The 20,171-nt window shown below is 37.5% G+C and overlaps 1 protein-coding gene across 1 annotated transcript in view; it reads left to right on the top strand.

The window, feature by feature from the left end:
* The window catches only part of ARMC2 (armadillo repeat containing 2), a 69,865-nt gene that overhangs the window by 36,527 nt on the left and 13,167 nt on the right, over positions 1 to 20,171 (top strand). The window contains exons 13-17 of the mRNA XM_021553773.3: positions 1,678 to 1,777; positions 13,931 to 14,246; positions 15,672 to 15,794; positions 17,572 to 17,685; positions 18,950 to 19,082. Coding sequence (XP_021409448.2) covers positions 1,678 to 1,777; positions 13,931 to 14,246; positions 15,672 to 15,794; positions 17,572 to 17,685; positions 18,950 to 19,082 — 786 coding nt within the window. The remainder of the gene's footprint in view (positions 1 to 1,677; positions 1,778 to 13,930; positions 14,247 to 15,671; positions 15,795 to 17,571; positions 17,686 to 18,949; positions 19,083 to 20,171) is intronic.

Genomic DNA, 20,171 nt, shown 5'->3' with positions numbered 1-20,171 from the left:
GGAAGTGCTGAAAGAATCTCAGTTTTATGAGCAGTTCCCAAGTTGTGTTTTTTAGAGGGAGATCAGTATGACTTAGTCACCACAAAGACCATTCTGTAGTCTGAACAGTTTCTCAGTCAAAAGTCTTGAAGTTACCAAGCATCAGCTTGCAGTATTCAGTGCTAGATGGACTTGCAAACAATGCAAGGATTTGGAACATGTTGTGAAATCGGTTGTTGGTAATTTCAGGAATAGTGGGATTATAAATGCAATTTATGAATGATGTGCTGGATGAAGTATTTGCCATTGCTGCTTTTTACTGCATTGAGTCATGTTGCCTGTGGCTCTGTTCAATGAGATTCTGTTATGGACTTCTCCTCCTGTTCAAGTGCTCCAAATTATCCATCACATTCTCCTTTGTGGATGAGGTTGAGTTGTGCTTGAACAGTGGCTATGTAAGGGGCTGGCACTCTTTCCTCCCCCCAGCTGAAGCCAGGCAAATCTGCCCCTTTGCTGTTTGAGCTACCTGTAAAGCATGTGAATGGCTTCCCCAATTCCATGCTACCTTGTTCACATCTGTCTCTAGTTTTGTTCCTAAAAATAAGGTCTAGCAATGATTACAGCACTTTGAGCATATTTACTTCTTCTGAGGAGGGAGCATTTCTTTTACTTGGAAATGCCATGAAAAGTGGGATAACGACTTTATAATTAAGTGTAATTGATATTGACACTGTAATTCTGATAAGGACATTTACTTGATATAGAATTCAATATGGAGAAAAAATACCTTACTTAAAGTTTCCTACTGCTTCATTTTTTTTCCCCTTAAGATTAGAACTACATGCTCCAAGAATACAAATTAGCTATAAAAATAAATTTAATCAGCTTCCTGGAAATTGCAGTCACAAAAAAAATTATACTATGCAGTAAAGAGCTCAGATTTGAATTTTGTTTTGTCTTCTAGTGTTACAAAATTATTATTTTCTCAATCAACTTTAGACAGCTTCTTTGCAGAGAATGTGTTCAATCCATTCAGAATATTCATTCAATAAGACTGTAAATCTTCCTGAAATAAGTTGTAATTGAACATCAACAGAGATATTTTCTGGTTTTGACTACGTAAGAAGTAAGATGTTATCCAAGCTTGTTCTGTTACTGTATTTTTATGGTGTGACCAAAGCATGTCCAGTTCCCTGCTTTGGCAATGGTCAAGGTGAGCAGTGTAGGACTGGAGCAGCTGTTAGGAAATGTGCAGAGATAAATCCTGCCTGTAAGCAGGCACAGTCTCTGTATTTGCTGGTGAGAGATGTGTTCTCATAGTGCTGTTGCTGGGCTCTACTAGATGTGCACTAGGAAGGGACCCCTTATTTCCTCTCATCTGACTTCCCACATCATCTTGGAATTCCAGTTCTCCCCTTTAGCACTAAGACGTGCCGGTGTTAGCATACTGTGCCCATATGGCAAGCAGGTTGGGAAGCTCCTTATGTTTGCTTGTTCCCGTGGTTCACTGTGGCAAGGATAGCTAGGCTTCTGTTGTGCTCTTATATAACTGCACATGTCTCTGCTAGAAGTCAGAGTATTGGAATTCACTTCATTTGTTGAAAAATACAGCTCTGAGAATCAAAAGCAACTTTGTAAAAAATGTTTTGTGGAAAAAAAGTAGTTTCGTTCATTTATATATTTTTTTTTCTTTTATAGCAAACTTTCTACCTACAGTGACTTCTGTGCAGCTTTAGCAGACTGCTCCAGATGTTACATTGTATTTTTAGCCCTTCTAAACAAATACCAGAAGCAGCAGGTCAGTTTTTCATCTCTTGATTTTTGTATATTAATCCTCTGATGTGTCTGTATTACTGTGTATAAGCTTATTTTCAGTGTCCTACTTTTATGCATTTACCAAATAAAAATTTTAAATGGCTGACAGCATTTCTAAGTAGTAAATAATTGTAATGAAATAATTTAGATTAACAATTCAAAGCAATACAGAGGACAGTTGATTAACTTGTCTATCCATGTGTAGAAACAGTCCTTTGAGTACCTACTTTTTTCCTAGTTTTAAGAAATATTTTTTAAAGTAAAAAGCTATTTGAGTATTTAATTGTTGGAAATTGTTTGGCTTCCTCCCATTTTCCTCACCTGCAAAACAAGCATGACTTTTCTAGAGCTAAGCAATGTGAAAACAGAGGAAAATATGTTCTTTGCTGTCACGTAAAAAGGGGAGATTTACTCAATCCCTTTGTGTCTAATTAGTCTGTCAGAGCCCCAGGAAAGCCGTGACCCTTGTGCCCAGCCAGTCTGTCATTGTCCCATTATGGGACCCTTCACTAAGCAGTCCCACTGGATCTGTTCCACTGACTTATTCAGGGTCACACATGAAACAGAGGAACTTCCTCTTGGGTCTCCTGCTTTACCCACTATGGGCAGAGGGCAGTGCCCTTGGAGGACTCACACTAACAGTTTGCAGAATAACATTCTTTATTAATAGAATTGTGAAAGGTTAAGGTTTAAGACTTGACAGTGATAGTATCAGACTGCAAAAAATATATTCAAAGCTATATTCTAATTTAAAGCAATGTACTAACAAGCTCTAATCCCCAATAAAAGCTGGTCTGAGACAATCATTCAGCATTTAGAGATCACATTTCTTATGCAGTAGGCATAGGGTCAGCTTGTCAACTGATCCCAGAAGTTACAATGGAGTCTTCCCCAATTCTCCCTATTCATAACTCATTTTTATACAATTTCTTTATGTTTAGATGGAACTTGAGTGGCTTTTGTCCTGCCTCTTAATCAGTGAGGGGTGGTTGTACTAGGGGGTGGATCTCTCAGGATGGTACCCAAGATAACCTTGGGATGGGTACATGCGTTTCATCCAAGCAGAATGATTTCATAACAGTTGCTGATTCAAGAGCAGGACATTTTCCTTTATCTCCCTTGGTTTTCAGCTGCTATGGGGCTTATCAACTAGAAAGTACCACTGAGTTCCCTCCTCTGCAAAGCTTTCAACACAGTGCCTGGCCATGGTGTCTCCACTGTGCTCCACCCTCTGTTGGATCCCCCTTAGATTGCATAATGTGTGGGAGGTCAGATGTGCTGACCTTATTTCGTCCAAGGAGTACAACTGTATTTTTCCCTGTGACTTCCATACCATTATCTTTTTACTCTCAGTCATCTTCCCATACTCTCTAACTGTGTAAGATATCAAAATGTATCTCTCCTTTACCAGAGAAAATCACATGCCTGGAATACTGCATTTGGGATATTCATATAGAAACAAATCTTTAGACTTTGTCAAAATGCCTCATATCAGGTAGTAAAATTCTGAGTATAGTTGCTGCCAACTTTATTAGAACTCCAAGGGGGTTGCTGTATTGTCCTGCTGTATCACAGTGATCTTCTCTACATTTACTGAAGCACTGGGTTCTCAGAGCTTGGTGCAGGATCCCAGTCTTACAGATTGGTGCATTGGTAAGAGTGGAGTGCCCTGTGTAGGGCAAATTACTCAGCTCTATTGCCAGGTAAGTTTTAAGAAGAATATAATTTTTATCTAAAGCATAGATGTTTAAAGGTGGAATAAGGATTCAAAACAGAGAATATTAAATTACATTAAGATCAGTCTTAAAAGTAAGGAATTTTCTTGACTGGTCCATCATCTAAACTAGTTAGAGATCATTTAGTTATCCTATACAATTTATCCCAGGGTTGGTAAATCTTGGGGATTTGCTGGAAGGAGGTCTTTTGGGTTGCTATCACTGAAGGTAACTAGATTGGTTATGCTGAACAATACTCTTGCTCCTGCCAAATAAAAAAATAATTTGTTCCTTTGCTGTTTACCAGCATCCCTGTTTTCTGTGATAATGCACATGGAAGAAGAACAAAGATTAAGTTGTTTCTCCTAAATATCTGCTGTAGCATATCTGAATATTTCTAGGTTAACACTGCTCTTGCATAGTTTAATCTTCAAAGACACTTTAGTAAAATACTATGTAAATACTATGTAAATAACATGAAAAATGTCAAAGGCATTATATTTTCCTAGATTTATAGTTGTTCTTCCTTGTGACCATTGTATTAAAAACTCAACAAATTATGGAACCAAGAATAGGGATCTTTAATTAAATAACACCTTTCTTCTAAATTTAATCTGACATTTTAAGGGTAGTTTTTCTAGGTTCCTGGGATAATAGGTTTGTGTCATAATGAATTGTAGGCTCATATCTACCTCAAATTGTGTGTTATTATTTAGTATTCAGAATTTAGCTTCTTATTTGTCTATTAAGTGGTCTTGAAATACATTTCTTCACCAGGTTAGCATTGCATTTTGTGTTAAATTGTTAGTTGTTTTATCAAATTACAAATGAGTCAAGAAGTAGCTTGTGTATTAAAAAAAACCCTCAGCTATTACATTGTGTTGATTATATATTAAATGTCTTCAGAATAATTATTTCTTACTACAGTTTTGAAACAAGCATGCAATTGTCAGTTGTCAGCTTAGTGAAGCCCTGCAGAAACAAAAAGGATATAGATAATGGAATGCACCACTTTTTCTGTAGTATATAATAAACACTCAAGCTGTGTGGAGTGCAAATGTTTTTCCTGAGGTGTAGTTGGCACTGCTAAACTTTTTTTTTTTTTTAAATGCTGGCATCTAATGAGTTACAGTATGAGTTAGTATGTGTTGAAAATAAATGAAGTAATAGCAGTGTGAGTAAAGTTGTCTGCTGTGGGAAGAATCAAAGAAAAGAAAAAAATCATCATTATTTAAGCATTAAAAATCTTCAGGACTAAAAACTGATATGTGAGGAAAGGAAATGTCTGTGCATGTGTTTTTCTGAGTTTTCAGTTTGCAGATTTTGTGGGATCAGGTTTTTTACTGGCAGTCATAGTGGCAAGAAACACAGGGGAAGAAATGTAGGAAAGCCAGCATTCAGACTTTCTCAAGGGCTGTCATAATTGTGACTTTAATTATTAAATACTGTGAAAGTAAAAATGGGAGCACTGGAAATAGGCTTAATGACTGGCACCCACACCACATACTGAATTCCACAGCTGCAACCCAAATCATCTCAGTTCTTTGCTCCACACTGCAGTTACAGCTCTTTTCCATTTTTTCTCAGCTCATTTTCTCTCCTGGGTGAAAGAGTCAGAAGGAATGGAAGAGTAATGATTCAACTCTATGAAGAAGACTTTTGGGGAAATTGAGTTGGCAAGACTTGATAATACCATGTGTCATAGTCTTAGGTAGGGAATACAGAAGACTGGAAAAACTGAATCTTCAGGGCAGGACTGGGGAAGTCAACTGGGCTTTTACACACATCTGAAGTGTGTATTCATGGTTGGCTTTGGACCTTGCTTGTGTGGAGTAACAAAAAATCCTTGGTGGTTGCCACATGTAGTCAAAACTGCCAGAAGTGTTTGTGTAGAGCCTCTGTCTTGCAGGATAAGCTTTGCATGATTCTGTTTCTAGTCATCATTGTAGACTTCTGCCCATCTCAAGAAATCATCTAGCAGGGTTCCACTTTCCCACGTAATTATCATCTCTAAGCTTTCCAGATAAACTGCACGAAGAGTGACTTTCTCAGGCTATGGTCAATGTCACAAGTCACAAGCAGGCCACGCTTTTGGAACAGAGACATTGCCTAAATAGGACTGTAGCTTCTGTCAATAAGCCAGGCACTACCTGAGCTTAGGTGGCATTTTGGGGCCCTGCCAGCTTCCGTGTAATGTTTTATCAGTTAGGAGTCTGTTTTCAATCCTAAGAGATCAAACACGGGGTGTGATACTAAAACTTGTATAGGAGCAATCTTATGCCTGTTGTATAGAAAAGTCCCCTTACACTTTAGCGTATCCTAATTTTGAAATTGGGAAGCATTTGTTTAAGAGTCTGACATCACTGGATACAGTAATTGTCTATTCAGCAAAATGATAATTACATTGGATCACATGAACAGTTCATCCAGTCTGCTCTTGATACTCGGCAATGGTGAGATTCAGATGTCTGGAGAACAGTAAAAATGGAGCAGGCTTGTATGATACTTCCTGTGTGTACTTACCAAACCTCCAACTCTTTCCAGTTTGGAAACACTCTCAGCCAGCATATGAAATAAACCTCAGCTGACTTATTTTCTATGAAATTTTGCAGTCTCTCTTCTACCCCATATAAACTTTTAACATGTCAAAGATCATTGACAAGGAGTTGCATAGCAAACAATTCCTTTTGCCTATTCTGAATTTTGCCTTTGCTGTCTTTATTTGATGCCTTCTGGTTCTTGTATTGCAGATGTGGTAAAGCCTGTTGTTCATTTCACAGCTCCCTTGATTTTCTAAGTGTTTATCCTACCCTCTTCAAGTTACCTCTTTTCCATGCTGAAGAATCCTTACTTAGCCCTTTCTGATAGAGAAACTGTTCCATGCCATGGTGTATCTTGCTTTTCTCATAACATTTTCCAGTCCTGATTCCTGTCTCTATTTTTGAGAGGAAGAAACCAGAACACAGCACTTAAGATGTGGCCATGTAATAGGTTTACATGCTTGCATAAATTTATTTTGCAATAATTCCCAATACTTTATTTGCTTTCTTGATCTGTAATCATTAAACTCTGTCATTAACTCCAAGATTGCTCTATAGGTGAATATGGTTGGTTTAAAGGCGGTAATTTTATGCATGAAGATATGTTTGCTCTGTTCTTTTCCTGTATAAATTCATGCATTTAAATTTCATCTGCTCTTTTATTTACCAGCTGACTACAAATCTTTTTCAGCTCTTGAGTCGGCCTTCATCTTTGGTACTTTGAATATCATGGTGAAGTCAGTACATTCTTCCATATCACTGCTGCTGCCCATTTTCTGTGTTTATGGACAAATTAAATACAACAGATCCCAGCACAAATCCTTGGGAATTCCACTGGTCATCTTCCACCACTGCAGAAACTGCTAATTGGGTCAGCACCGGATGTAAAACTCTGTTTTGCATCTTCTAGTCATTTATCTATACCAGGACATTCTCCCTTACAATATGATTCCTTAGTTTCATTAGTATTTTGGTGAATGACTTTGTTAAAAGTCTCCTGGAAAGTCACATGGGTGGTATCAGATGGGTCTCTTTTACGCATGTTTGTTAATCTCTTCAAAGAACTCAATAAATGCATGAGTCAGAATTTAGAAGTTTTAAAGCTGATTGTGTTTATCTGGCTGTCCACTCATTTTTTTGTTCTTTTTTTCTTTTGTGGTCTCTTCTAATTTATTTGGTCCAGATACCAGACTTCATTCTCACTTGGAATCTTTTCATGCTTGTTACAGTTTTAGGAGGTTGCATAGTGCTGTTAGTAATTAAGCTGTTCAATTAATTAGTTATTTTAGAACTGTTGGATAATTATCCACTCCTGGTGATTGGTTACTCTTTGTTTGGTCAGTATGTTCCTTAAAGTTGATTGTGGTTGCTTCAGTTTTGGACAGATGGCTCTGATGAGCCTTCCCTGGAGAGTGCTGTCGCATTGAGATCTCCTAGTGGCTTCCAGAGTGGGCATGAATCAATGCAAAGAGCTCATTTAGCTTCTCTGCAACTATATTTTTTTCTCTCAGTGCTCCTGTTTTATCCTGATCATCAATTAGTTCTTCAGATTCTGGCAAACTTCCCAGTCCTGATACATTTGAAAAGATTTATTATTATTTTTGCATCTCTTGCATCAGCTAGAAGAACTGCACTTATTTTCAATTATAATTTGCACATTGCTTTACCTGGTTGATTTAGCAATCTGTTTGTCAGAAACGATTTATTAAGTGAAGAGATGTTGCCTTGTCATCCTCTGTAGGAACTTGTCCATATTTATCAGGTTCACTGTGCCTGGGTTTGCCCAGCTTCCTTCCCAAATGCTCTACCAGGTAGTGGCTCACAAATCAGCTTATTGTCTTCTGTGAGCAAGCAGGCTTTTGCTTATGAGACTTGCTCTTGTCTCTCCCAAAGAAAAAGCCTTGTTTCAGGGCTGTTGAATGTCCTTTTTGCTCATGGGAGTGCTGCTGTGGGGAAGGTTGTCTCATGTGAGGCCTCTTAAGTGCAGGGAATTTTCCCACTGTGTTTCTGGCTTTATTGATTAGGCAAAGCCTCATGTGATGTCATCAGTGGTGGTGACTGGTCTTTCTGCCTGCTTTTGGTTGGTTTATGGATAACTCTGTGATGAGCTCCCAAGAACCCACCATCTCTCTGTTTCAGTCAGCTGTAGAACATAAATCAGGTAGTGCCCAAAAGCAACCACAGGCTCTTCTTTATACAGTGTAGTGCAGCACCTGTGTTTAGTTCAGGTACACATTTGCCTTTTAAATACTTTGAGAGTGTTATTGGTACTCTGCTCAGTGCCATCACAGTCTTCTGAGTTTCCAAAGGGGTTTTGTATTTATATTGTACTGGGGGCAATGGTGTGTTCCTGTGTCTACCACTTGCTTCTAAATAAATAGTTATCCAGTGCTGACCCAAGTGCTCTTTGTGTTTTGGTTACTCATTTTTTCCTCTGTGCCATCCCTCATTTGGACTGAGGAGAGCTGTTTGTGTGACAGCATGATACATCATGTCAGAGAACTGACCCAGCTTCCAATAACCCTTAAACGGAAAAAAAGAACCCCAGCACTTTCCTGGTTATCATCTACATTACTTTCCTGTCTAGTTTGTTGAACAGTTGTACAAGTGCTTCCTTGATCCCAAATACTGAGGAAGCAATGTGGGAGAGGAAAGAAACTCTGTATGGAAAGGAGATTGAGTGCTGTGAATGCCACTACTTGTGCTAAAATGCTTGTCAAGGTAACCCTACAAAGAACTTGCATTGATTATGTGGTTCTTTGCTCCTACATTTGCTAGTACATATTTTCAGTTGTATTCTTCCTCAGTGTAGCTTAACATTATAATAGTGCCTAGGACAATATAGAAAAGGAAATTAATCAGTAATGTAATTGATCATTAAAGAGCAAAAAATAAAAAATTTTCTATAGTGTTTTGTGTGTGTACTTGCATATTCATAACTGATCAATCATTCTCTCTGAATTTGCTTTTTTTTCCAAGAAGGAAGTAACGATTCTAGGATAGATATTCTGACAACTCTGAAGGAATTTCCCTGCTGATAAAGCTGAATAACTACAGAAGGTCACTCTTTCCCTACAGTATGATTCCTGAGTGTGATGAGCTGAAAAGTGTATGTGCATCTTCCTAAAGCTTTAGTTATGATTTTTTTTCTTTTTTGGCTGAAAGAAAAAGCAAAAATGTTAAGAAGAGTGCAGAATATTTCATTTGTACACTGAGTGTAAAATTATCAGAAATACAGTGTTCAAAGTTTGTAATGAACCAGTCTTCACTGGCATGCATCATACAGAAACCTGCTTGTTCTGGTGTATCAAAAGATACAAGTGAGTGTATATAGTTACTAGATAGGTAAACAATTGAATATCAATAATAATAATAAGATATTACTGCTTGGTGAGACACTGTTATGAAAATATGTTATTGTATTTTTTTATTTAATTTCTCTAAACAATGCTGGAAGCTTGGGAACACCTCTAAAAAAGCTGAAATAATTTCTAGAGTTAAAATGCCCTGAGGAGATTAATTTATCCATGACAAAGGTCAGACCATTAGCAAGCTGCCCATTAATAGAATCTACACAAGACATTTCTGTTAGAAGACCAGTCTTTAATACAGAAAAAAAAAAAACCAAAAAAAAAAAAAAGAGCTGGTAAGAAATAGGGGCTAAAGTTGTTCAAATTTAAAGTCATAATAAGAATAAAGATTGTAACCTGGGAGATCAGCATTCATTGGAGCAATACTGTGGAGGATATGGTTTTGAACTTTTATTTTCCAGTTACTTTAATTTCTGAAATACTGTATTTTTTTTTAGAGAGCCAGCACAGTTTTTCATCAAATATTGTTCTGGTGACAGTGTGCTTGCTTTTCTTCTTTACCTTTCCCAGGTCTCCAGGTGTCCACAAACTTAAGCACAAGTTCTTGATTACAGAAATTCACCAAGTGCAAATGAAGCCTTTTCTGAAAAGTTTAGCTGAACAGACGAAAAATTGGGATGTAGAAATTATTGGGTAGGGTTCTGTGGTGTGTATACACTTAAGTATAATTACATTTTATTAATGGTCTCTGCTGCTCCTCAAATGCATTAATATTTGGGGGGAAGGAAGGTCTCTTTACTGACAAGGTACTCCCTGCTGTCACTGTGGCAAAACTTCTCCCTGCTCCTTATTTCACATTACTTAGTCAGGAGGCTCTCTATTTGTTTTTGATACTTCCAGTGTGTTCTACACCACTGCCTTCTCCACTTTTTTTTTTATTCTTTAAATTGAGTTTCATATTGTGGCAGCTGTCATTTCTGGGGTTGAACAGAATTTTTCCCAGCTAGAATGTCACTTCAAGATGAATCTTTACTGCATTTGGAAGAGATTTCCTCCGGGTTAGTATAACTACAGGAATTTTGCCTATAATTAGACTATTAAGCCCTGCAGAGAAAACTCCCAAGTTTTCTTTCCAAGGTGCATAATAAAGCAGAAATACAAATTTGGAAGTGAAGTGCACATTCAATTTGAATGAGAAGCAGGGCAGGTTGTAGAATTTTGACTAACTCCAGTGAAATTTGTGTAACATGGAGAGCAGATTTCATTTACAGCTGAATAGGAACTCAGCTGCTGGCATCTGACCTTTTGTTTTGTACTATCCCACTCATTCTGAGGGCCCAGACACCAAATAAAGTAACGACAGGTACTTGGCCAGCATTCACAGGTTCTAGATTAGACTGTCCTTCCTTATTGATCTTGTTTTAGTTAGAAGCTACTGACCTAATTTACTTTGCTTTCCTCCCTTACTGATAAGGACACCTGTACGGTCTGTACTTGTGCTCATCATGCTTACACTGAAAGGCAGGTATACTTTAATTGCCAAGATAAACTGTTGTCAGGTTCTGTGACTCAGCAGGTCCATGGGGTACCTTTGCTACTTGGGCAGTGCAAGGAAGAGAGTTTTAGAAGTAGGTAAATAAAAAAAACTTCCACATCCGTGACGATCAAGTGTTTTTTGTCAGTTGCCAGAAAAATACAAGTTAAATGCTGATGGAGTATGTGGTGCTATTGCCACCTCAAGACTCAAACAGTTTCTTTACAGATAGGAAGCAAATAAAAAGATCTCAATATTTTCTTGATTTTTTGTTCAAATTTACTTGTGTAGGTGAAGCTGTGTGCTCTCGTATATAGCATTCCACTCAGGTTTTAGTACACTCTGTGTTCATCATGTCTTACATGAATGCTTCACTATAAAAAGATTAAGTAATTGAGTGTAATTCCTATCTTTAATGTAGTTTGTCTTTAGTGCAATACATGTCTAAACTTCTATATGACATAGATTGATCTGATAAATGTAATTTTTCTGTAAGTGTGAAAGAATGTCTGAAATTCCATATGCACTTAATACTCCAAATATGTGGAAATGCACAGTAATGTCATTTATTATATTGATTTTTTGCTATGTACAGAAAAGTCCATGGGCCTTGCACAGGTTTAGTCTTGCAAGCAGTTTCAAAATATAATGTAGCTTTGCATGTAATTTTTTACACAGGCAGTCTAAGATGGTGTTTCTTACTCTTGCAGTCCTTACCCATGAGCATTTAAGGAAATATAGCCAAAGAAATAATACAAATCCTTGAGCATTGTACTGTTCAGGAGAAGTTGTACAGCTTTCCTCTTTGACCTTGTTAGTTAAAATTTCACTGGAAGATTATGTAGCTTTGGTACTATTCTATTAAAGCCGGATGTGCTTAGCTAAAAAAGAAGTATTTTATAAGTTTGTTTTGCTGGGCTGTAGGTGGAAAGCACAGCTGAGATCACACTTCTCAAAATATCAGTTGATTGCTGTGCGGTACCTGTTTGTCTCTTTCCTGATTGGGTAGAGCTGTTGCTGGGCTGATAGCATTTTGACCAAAATTAGAAAGTCAATATAAACGAGTCAAACTAGATTGCCTGCTTTTTTCAGTTCTCTCTTCTGATTCATCAGTTGTTTGTTTCAAATTTTTACAGCCTTTGTGAGCTGGGTGTTGTGCCAGCAAAGGTGAAAGCTCTTAGTGGTTAGTCATTAAGAATATTCATAAAAAAATGTCATGATAACATTTAGATCCTAACAAAATTGTGATGCCTAGTTAAAAAAAAATAAAAGTGGAAGTGGGTCCTACAGAATGATATTATTAAATACATGAATGTGAATTTCCTCACGTAGGAGACTGCTGCTTCTCATGTTCAGGCATAGCACTCATCTTCCCAAGAGGATGTTATTGCCAGTATCTTGAGTCAGTGACTTAGGATCTGGAACTTACTGATGAAGGCATGTATGAAAGGAGGAATTGCTGCCTAAACATCTCTTTTCCTTCAGTATTAGCTTGTATACTTTAACAAGTTAGACTGTGCCTGGTTAACTTACGTTACTAATACCAAAGAGGGTTAGAATATGTGTAAGTGTAATTATGATATTTGAAGAAAAATAATGTAATAATTGTTTAGTAAAATTCTAGGTTAGTGCAGGTACAGCAGGTTAGCAGCTAGAGGTAGATGGTTCTCATGTACTTGAAGAAATGCTGTTACTTTACCTGCACCAGATGAGTTGATTTTGATGCAAGTGACAGAGGGAAATGTTTCAAGTAGTTTAAACTTGAGTTACTTTAGACTTTCAGATTTTTTTTTCTTGTCACACACTGGTGGATGAGAAAAAGATACCATTCAGTTAGGATCCACTGCTCTTGACACTAATAGCTTGTATCTCAGTACGTACAAAATGAAAGGCTAGAAAGTGCTTTAGGAGAGCAACTTGGTGAAATCATGAGATCTCAAGATACCTTACAAAGATAGAAAGTAGGTCTCAGCAATGGTAAAAACAAAAGGGTAGGAAGAGCATATAAAATCAGAAAAAAACCCATGCAGAGCACAATATGAGGTGCAACTACAAAGGGACATGAAAAGAAACAAAACTTCTTATAGTATAAAGGGAGACTACAACAAGGAAATAATTGCTTTGGTGTTTAGAAGAAGCTGAGTATTACTGGCAGATACAGTGAACAGTGAAGTGTGAAATGCCTTTTTTTTTTTTTTTTTTTCTGCTTTTTTCTGAAAGGTTTATGCATGGCCAAATGAATAATCTCTGGTTTAGCCTGGATTATTTCCTTTTGTCTCTAAAAAAAAGCTGAAGCATATTAAATGCCATCAAACCAGATTATGAAGTTTACCTTTTGGTGTTTACAAAAGGACAGAAAGGGGATCCCAATCTCTGTGATTCTTGAAAAGTTATGAAGAATTGCAAGGTTGTAGGGTGCCTGTTTTTAAAAGGAGAAAGAGAAGGAACTGAGGAATGACAGACCAGTCAATTTAGATTGTATTTCTGGTAAGAATCAGGAACAAATAATTCAGGTATCTGTAAGCAATTAGAATGAACAACAAAATTAATAAAACCTAATTTGAATTTAACAGTAACAAGTCAAGGGGAAGGCATTTAACCTCTACAATGGTTACCAAGCCTAGAAAAGGAAATACTTTTGTCTCTTCCTGTCACAGCTGACACTTTCTTACTTGAAAGATCAGTAAATTCTGTCCCATATTATTATTCTAGTTATATAAAGTGTGGTTTTAAGATGTTTTAAGATTACTGTGGGCTTGGTAAAAATAGATGGCCTCTACTAAGTATATCACATTAATAATTACTCCAGTAGTGTAGTAGTTCTGTCAGATGTTTTTGATTTCTTCTGTAAATCAGGTTATGAAACCTGGTAGCATAAAAAATTATTTCTAGCTGCTGTATTTGGCATTCCTTCAGTTGTTCTGGATGTGCTGTTATCTGAATTGCGAAGCAAATTAAGTATTATCTTCTTTTTAAGCAGCTGCCACCTTCTGATGTTTTCCATGTAACATGATTTGGTTTTTTATTTTGTTACAGGATTTGGTTATCCGGATCATCTTCATTCTTGGTAATTTAACAGCAAGGAATGACCAATCCCGGGAGCAATTTTTTAAAGAAAAAGAAAGTGTTAACACCTTGACATCATTATTCCAAACCTACTATGAACTTGATTTGAATGCACTGACATGGCACGATGATAGAAAAGCAAAAAAACACCTAAAGTATCCTTCAGAAGCAGAAGATGTTCTTATAAAACTGATAAGAGTGCTGGCCAACCTCTCCATTCACCCTAGAGTAGGCGCAGCTCTGGCAGCTGCCCAGCCTGTTGTAGGATTACTTGTTACAGTACTAGGTAATCAAATTTGTGTTGTGTTTGTTATCTTCATTCAGCCTGTAAGGAGAGTTTAAGACTTTCCATTGCAAAAACCCCCAAAGTCAATTGGCTGATGTTCATAAACTGTTTTATGTAGAAGGCCTGCTTGAGATAGTGGTAGCGTTGGTACTTTGGTACTGACTTTTCAGTATCTGGGAAAAGGTGTTGTAGAAGTCTTTAATTCAGTGATCAGATTTGCAGATAGGATCATTAAAGATAAGAAAACAAATTTTATTTTAAACACAGTTCACTGAGAGTTAATATATAAGGAAAGTTTGTTCTTATCAGGTGCTATATAGATGTGTTTGGTGGTGGTTTGTTTTTTTAAAGGTTTGCATTTTTTGTGACTCTTGGATTATTTATTGTTTCTGTTCTCTGTATCCATAACTTTAAGCCTCTTCAACAAAATTTCTCTTACTTTTTTCCTTTTTCAGTCTTCCAACCTTTTATCTCTTTCAGATGGAAGAGTGTCTCCCTCCAAATGGAGGATTAGGACTGCAGTTCCTTTACCACTTACTGATCTCCTTGTAAATCTAATTACAGACTAGGACTGGTGTGTTCTGCCCATAACAGTTTAACTGTGACAAGATACATGTTAAACAGTTCAGTATATTTTACTGTGTAATGAGAACATTAAATATTGTGTTAAGGTAATCAACCTGATTGTACACTGTCTTACCAATCATGAGGGTAGAGACAAGTCAGACTCACAACTGGGTTCTGTCTCATGGGTTGAAACTGTCTTAATGATTTTGTAAGTGCTTTTGACCTTCAAAGCTACTTTCTGCTACCCTCTCCTCTTCTTGAGCACTCTATCAGTCAGTTTACTACAAAATATTCTGTCTCTATGAATTTACTTACCCCTATTTCCTTCACTCTTGGCTTCTGAGGCCGGAGGCCTCAGACAAATAAGTCTTTCAAACTTTACACAGGTTAACATTCTGTCAGGAACTCTGAGAGAAAAATATTTAAAATACTGTTGAAGGGATTTTTTACCCTTTTTTTTCATAGATACCTGACAGTTCAGTGTAGTAGTCCTTGGCATTTCTCCATGTCTGTCACACAGCCCTGTTTCTGCATGTGGACTCTCTTCAGCGCCATCTTAAAACAGCAAAGAGGATTTGTAAAATGTCTTAACTAACTAAATGTGAAGCTGTGTTGCCTGAGTCACAATGATTTCTGTAAATTAATAATGGGAAATAATGGGTTTGTATTGCCATTTTTGGATCAGGTGTTCCTGTTGGTTTCTTCCATGTTACTGAACAACAGAAGGTTTGACTGTAGTAGTGGCCATGTAAACTATTACTCAGTTTGCTTCTGGGATCTAATGCATTGCAAAATTAGATATACGTGTGTGTTTATCAACATATGCTTATGTTTTGGGGTTTTTTTTTTTATTCTTAGAATACAAGTCAGTTAATGCCTGTGAAGAGTTGGTTCTCAATGCTGCAACAACAATCAACAATTTGTCCTACTACCAAGTGGAGAATTCTGCAGTTCAAGACAAGAAGCTACACATTGCTGAATGTAAGGACTTTTAAGCAAGTACTTTTTATATAGCGTTTAGAAAGCAGAAACATTTTGACATAACAGAAAATAAAGACACGTAACATTTTGTGGTATTGTATTGCAGGAGTATAAAGTTCATAGGGCTAAATTCTTTCAATAACGATTTCCCATTTTTCTTGAAAACTATGACTTACCTGAAAATAGTTGGGTTGTTCATGAAACTCCTTTTCCTCTGCAAAGGAATTTGCTGTATTGTTTTTTGTTCAGCAATTTTTGCCAGACTTTTTTCAAAATCCATATACCTGAGCCAAAATAATCGTCTTGCTTTTTCCTTCTAATCACAGTATGGCAAGAGTGTTTTTCTTCTTGCTACTTTCTATACTTGTCAAATCAGATTTCTGTCTGTTTCTGGCTTGTAAATCCATTGGCAATGTTGTATTGAGTAATTCTCTCCCCTCTGACATTGTGGACTACAATCAGTTATGTGTAGGAGCTGTGCTGACTTCTGGGACTATTGTGTTAATGTTGTACAAAAGGTAGAGAGGCTGAGTCTTTCATCTCTCTGTCTCAATAGACCAGACACTGGGGAGAGACACAACCTGAAGTTCACACAACAGGTAGAATGAGGAATAGGAAAAACTATCCTTGTTGTCAGCCCAGTGCCTGGACTGGTAGACATCATATTCTCTGTAGGTAACATTTCTGCTGTTCTGTCATGGCTCATTTTATCACCTATAAGCCTGCTGCCTCTTGTTGCTGGTTGGAAACAAATTACTTCTGTCCTGTTTGTTGGCATGTGGAGCTAGTCCCATCACCTTCCTGAACTGAGGAAAGAGGAAAGCTTTTGGTGCAAGACCAGCAGGCTTTCTTCTCCTGCAGGCGTTTTGAGAATACTTGCTGTTTGATATGAGTGGTAGACAAAATCCCTTCAGATGTCATTTAAGACAAGTTTAAGGTGTGTTCAGTATTGCAACATCCAGAGGCAGAAGTAATGAGGACAAAGCCAACCTCCCTTCTATATTTTTTTCTCTCTTCTGTCGTATGAAGAGCTAAGAGTTGACTTATTTTGAATCCTCTGTGTGATGGACTGATTTTAGTGTTTTGCTTTGTACTCACAGAAGACTGATAAATGTAACTTCTGCAACTTCACTCCTCTGCTGTGTACCAAAATCCTCCATGATGGTAGCTCTTTCTAGGAAGTGCTGAAGGTCTCATTCCTACTGAAGCACACACTGATCATATGTGAAACTGCTAAGCAGAAAAGCAGCAAAGAAGTCCATGCTTCAGATTGGGACAATATTAAGTAGCTGTTAGAGAAAATGTGTGTTCAGAGAAACTGAGAGAAAAGAGAGCTATGTCAGAAAATAATTTGAGCTTTAGGAGACATCCCACCATAAGACTATCTGTTCAGGATCTAAATCAATTCTCTTATATATTATAACATTTTTAAAATTATGTTTTCCTGGATTTTCACATGAACCCACTCAAAACTGCATAGCAAAACTGGCTCACATTATTACAACTGTGCTTAGACTGTCTCCATATCTCCTATATCTCCTCGTTTGTTTCTTTGCATTTAGTCCTATATTGGAGCTCTTTGTTTTATCTTCAAAGCTGTACACAATTTTGTTCTTGTTCTACCATCAGCTTACCCTCTTTGCTACCACCAGACAGACAGACAACTGCCTCCATTTATTACATTTATTGCTGCTGCTGTTTGCATTCTGATATTCATTGATAAAATAAGAGCCATGTATTTGTGATTTACGAATTTTATTTCTCTGCAAACCAACAGTGCTTTTGAAGCTGTTAATGAGTGACAATATGGATGCAGTTGTGGAGGCTGTCAGAGTCTTTGGCAATCTTTCCCAGCATCATGAGATCCGTGACTTCATCATGCAGAAAAAGAGTGAGTTACTTTTGCATTTGTAGGAGTTCTATTTTTAAATGTCCATGGTTTTAAAAAGAAAAGATTGTTAATAAGCTGTCTCAGTTAAAGGGTACAATCAATCTTCCCTGATGTTTTGCAAATTAGGCAAACACTAGAATCCAATAATAGTCGTTATAAACACAATTTTATTTCAGTTTCATTAAAATGGCACTTGCACAAGGTAAATGCTACAAAACCCCTGTTTTTCCTAAAGTTTTAAATTTGAAATTTCCCTTTACTCAAATAGCTTTTCAGATCCTGCAGGTTAGTAGTGATATGATATAAAATTGAAATCCAACTAAAATCTCATTTATCTTCATAATCTCAGATTTTTGATTCCCATATTCGACCACTTGTTAGCACTTCGTAACGTGTGGCTAGGATATGAATGCCTCAGCAAAGACCTGTTTGCCTCGGGTTGAAGTAGGATGCAAGTCTTCTTTGCTTTGGGTATCTAAAGAGCTTTGGGGAAAATGGCACACAGAGGGTGTGTCATCAGCTTAGACACCAGTTTACTGTAAATGTTTTGGTTTTTTTGGTTTGCTTCTTGGTGCTGAACATGAGGTGATCATATCACAGTATGCAACTCTTTATTGCAAGGGTGGCACATCACCCTTAGTAGCTAGTTACTGGTGAACAGTCTCAGTCAAAGGACTAAATTTTCCAGCTAGAAGAGACTGTGGTGTTGGTGTGCCAAGCTCAGGAATTGCTGAGAGGCTTCCTCTCAGTGAGGCCAGCCCAGCTCCCTGGCTGGGGCTGGCTCCACAGTCAGTGCCAGCAGGTGCTGTGGGATTCTGGTCCCACAGAGCCCCAGGCTGCTGCACTTGCAGCTGGACTTGGTGCAGTCTGGGACATCCCTGCACTCATAGGGGAAAGAACTTCCCCCTCTGAGTGCCAGATGCCAAATCCTTGCAGTTTCTGCTGGGATGGAGAGGGGGGTGATACTTTCAAGAAATAAGCTGCAATTCAATTTGGTCAACTTAGCCTCTTCTGATGGGATTTTAACATTCCTTTGGTGTATATTTATTACTAGAATTCTTGGTTTGTTGATTTGGAAACTGGTGTTCAGCATGATGTTGCTCTGTCATGTGCCTCCTCTACAAATGTCACGGTAATACACAACCAGGGTGAATTTTTGGGTAGCATATTCTGCATTAGACTGCTTTCTAATTAGTGTGCTGTAATGCCACTTGTATGGTAAATCCATCTTCCTAGTAATATTGTTTCCTTCTTTAAAATCCAGTATACAAGTTCATGATTGCTTTGCTGGATTCCAAGAACCGAGAGGTGTGTTTTCCTGCCTGTGGAGTTCTGCTCAATCTCACAGTAGATGAGAACAAACGAGCTTTTCTCATGGAAGAAGGAGGAATTGGAAAGTAAGTTCCTGATTGTGCTTGAGAAAAGGTAATTTTGAGGCGTTTGGCCAGAAAGTTCCAATTGGATTGTTTTTTTCTGGGGCCAGTAGTTTGTAATAAAGATGTGGATAGTGGATACTTAGTATCTAAAATTCTTGGAGAACCAGCTTTTCATAGAAGCCAATCCCACAAAAAAGTCTTACAAAGACCCTCTGTGATGTAGCAGCAGAGGGTACCTTAGAAGAAAGCAACTCATGTCTGGCTTTTCAGCAGCTGCTTGTGCTTGGCTTAACTAGATCCTAGGTGGGCTACAGTGAACAGCACAGTCAGTGTGTGTCTGAGGCAAGTGTGAGGATACTTCAGGAACTGATAAACCACATGGTCCCTTGCAATTTTTGTAACCACTTGGTGCTGTAGGGAAAACTACCTGATGTAGCCATGCTTGGCCGGGAACAGCTCCTGAGTCTCCTCTCTCTGGGACTACAAGTTTAAGGCACTATAACATTGTAAGGGGTATTAGACCTTGAAAAACCACCATGGATGCAACACTTGTGGCTTTGATGTTCAGATAATAGCAGATCCAGCTTAATTGGAGCAACATGAAAAATCATGTTCTGTGCTTGTAAAGCAGTTGGGACAGCCCAGAGTTATGAAACAATAAGCCTCCCTTTGAAATGCTTTCCTGTTCATACATAATATAATTACTTTTTTATACACTGTAAGCAATTAATAGTCTTCTTGTCCTTCCTTCTCATATTCTAGTTAACTTACAATATAAAGCTGGAAAAGGAGAATAAAAATAAGTTGCTGACAAAATGAATAATAAGTGTGAGAAATCTGTATTATATAAAATATTCTGTAGCCTATAGAATCATATAAATTCAGAATTTCCTATGCTGTGTCTGAAAATTTGTGAGGGAAAGAACAAAAAAGAATAACAGCATGGAATGAATCTAGAGAATTTGGTAGTGATTGTTAAGGAGATCATCCTGACTGTGCCAAACCAGCTCTATGGATTTTTGGAACTGAGGTTATTGTACCAATATATAGTGGCCCAAAGAAAATAGAGAATTAGTCTTTTCAGAGAGTTAAATTTAAAAAGAAAAATTA

This window comes from Lonchura striata, chromosome 3 (assembly GCF_046129695.1).
Source record: "Lonchura striata isolate bLonStr1 chromosome 3, bLonStr1.mat, whole genome shotgun sequence".
Taxonomy (NCBI): Eukaryota; Metazoa; Chordata; class Aves; order Passeriformes; family Estrildidae; genus Lonchura; species Lonchura striata.
Note: the sequence above shows the minus strand (reverse complement) of the source record. Positions and strands in the feature narration are given on the sequence as shown.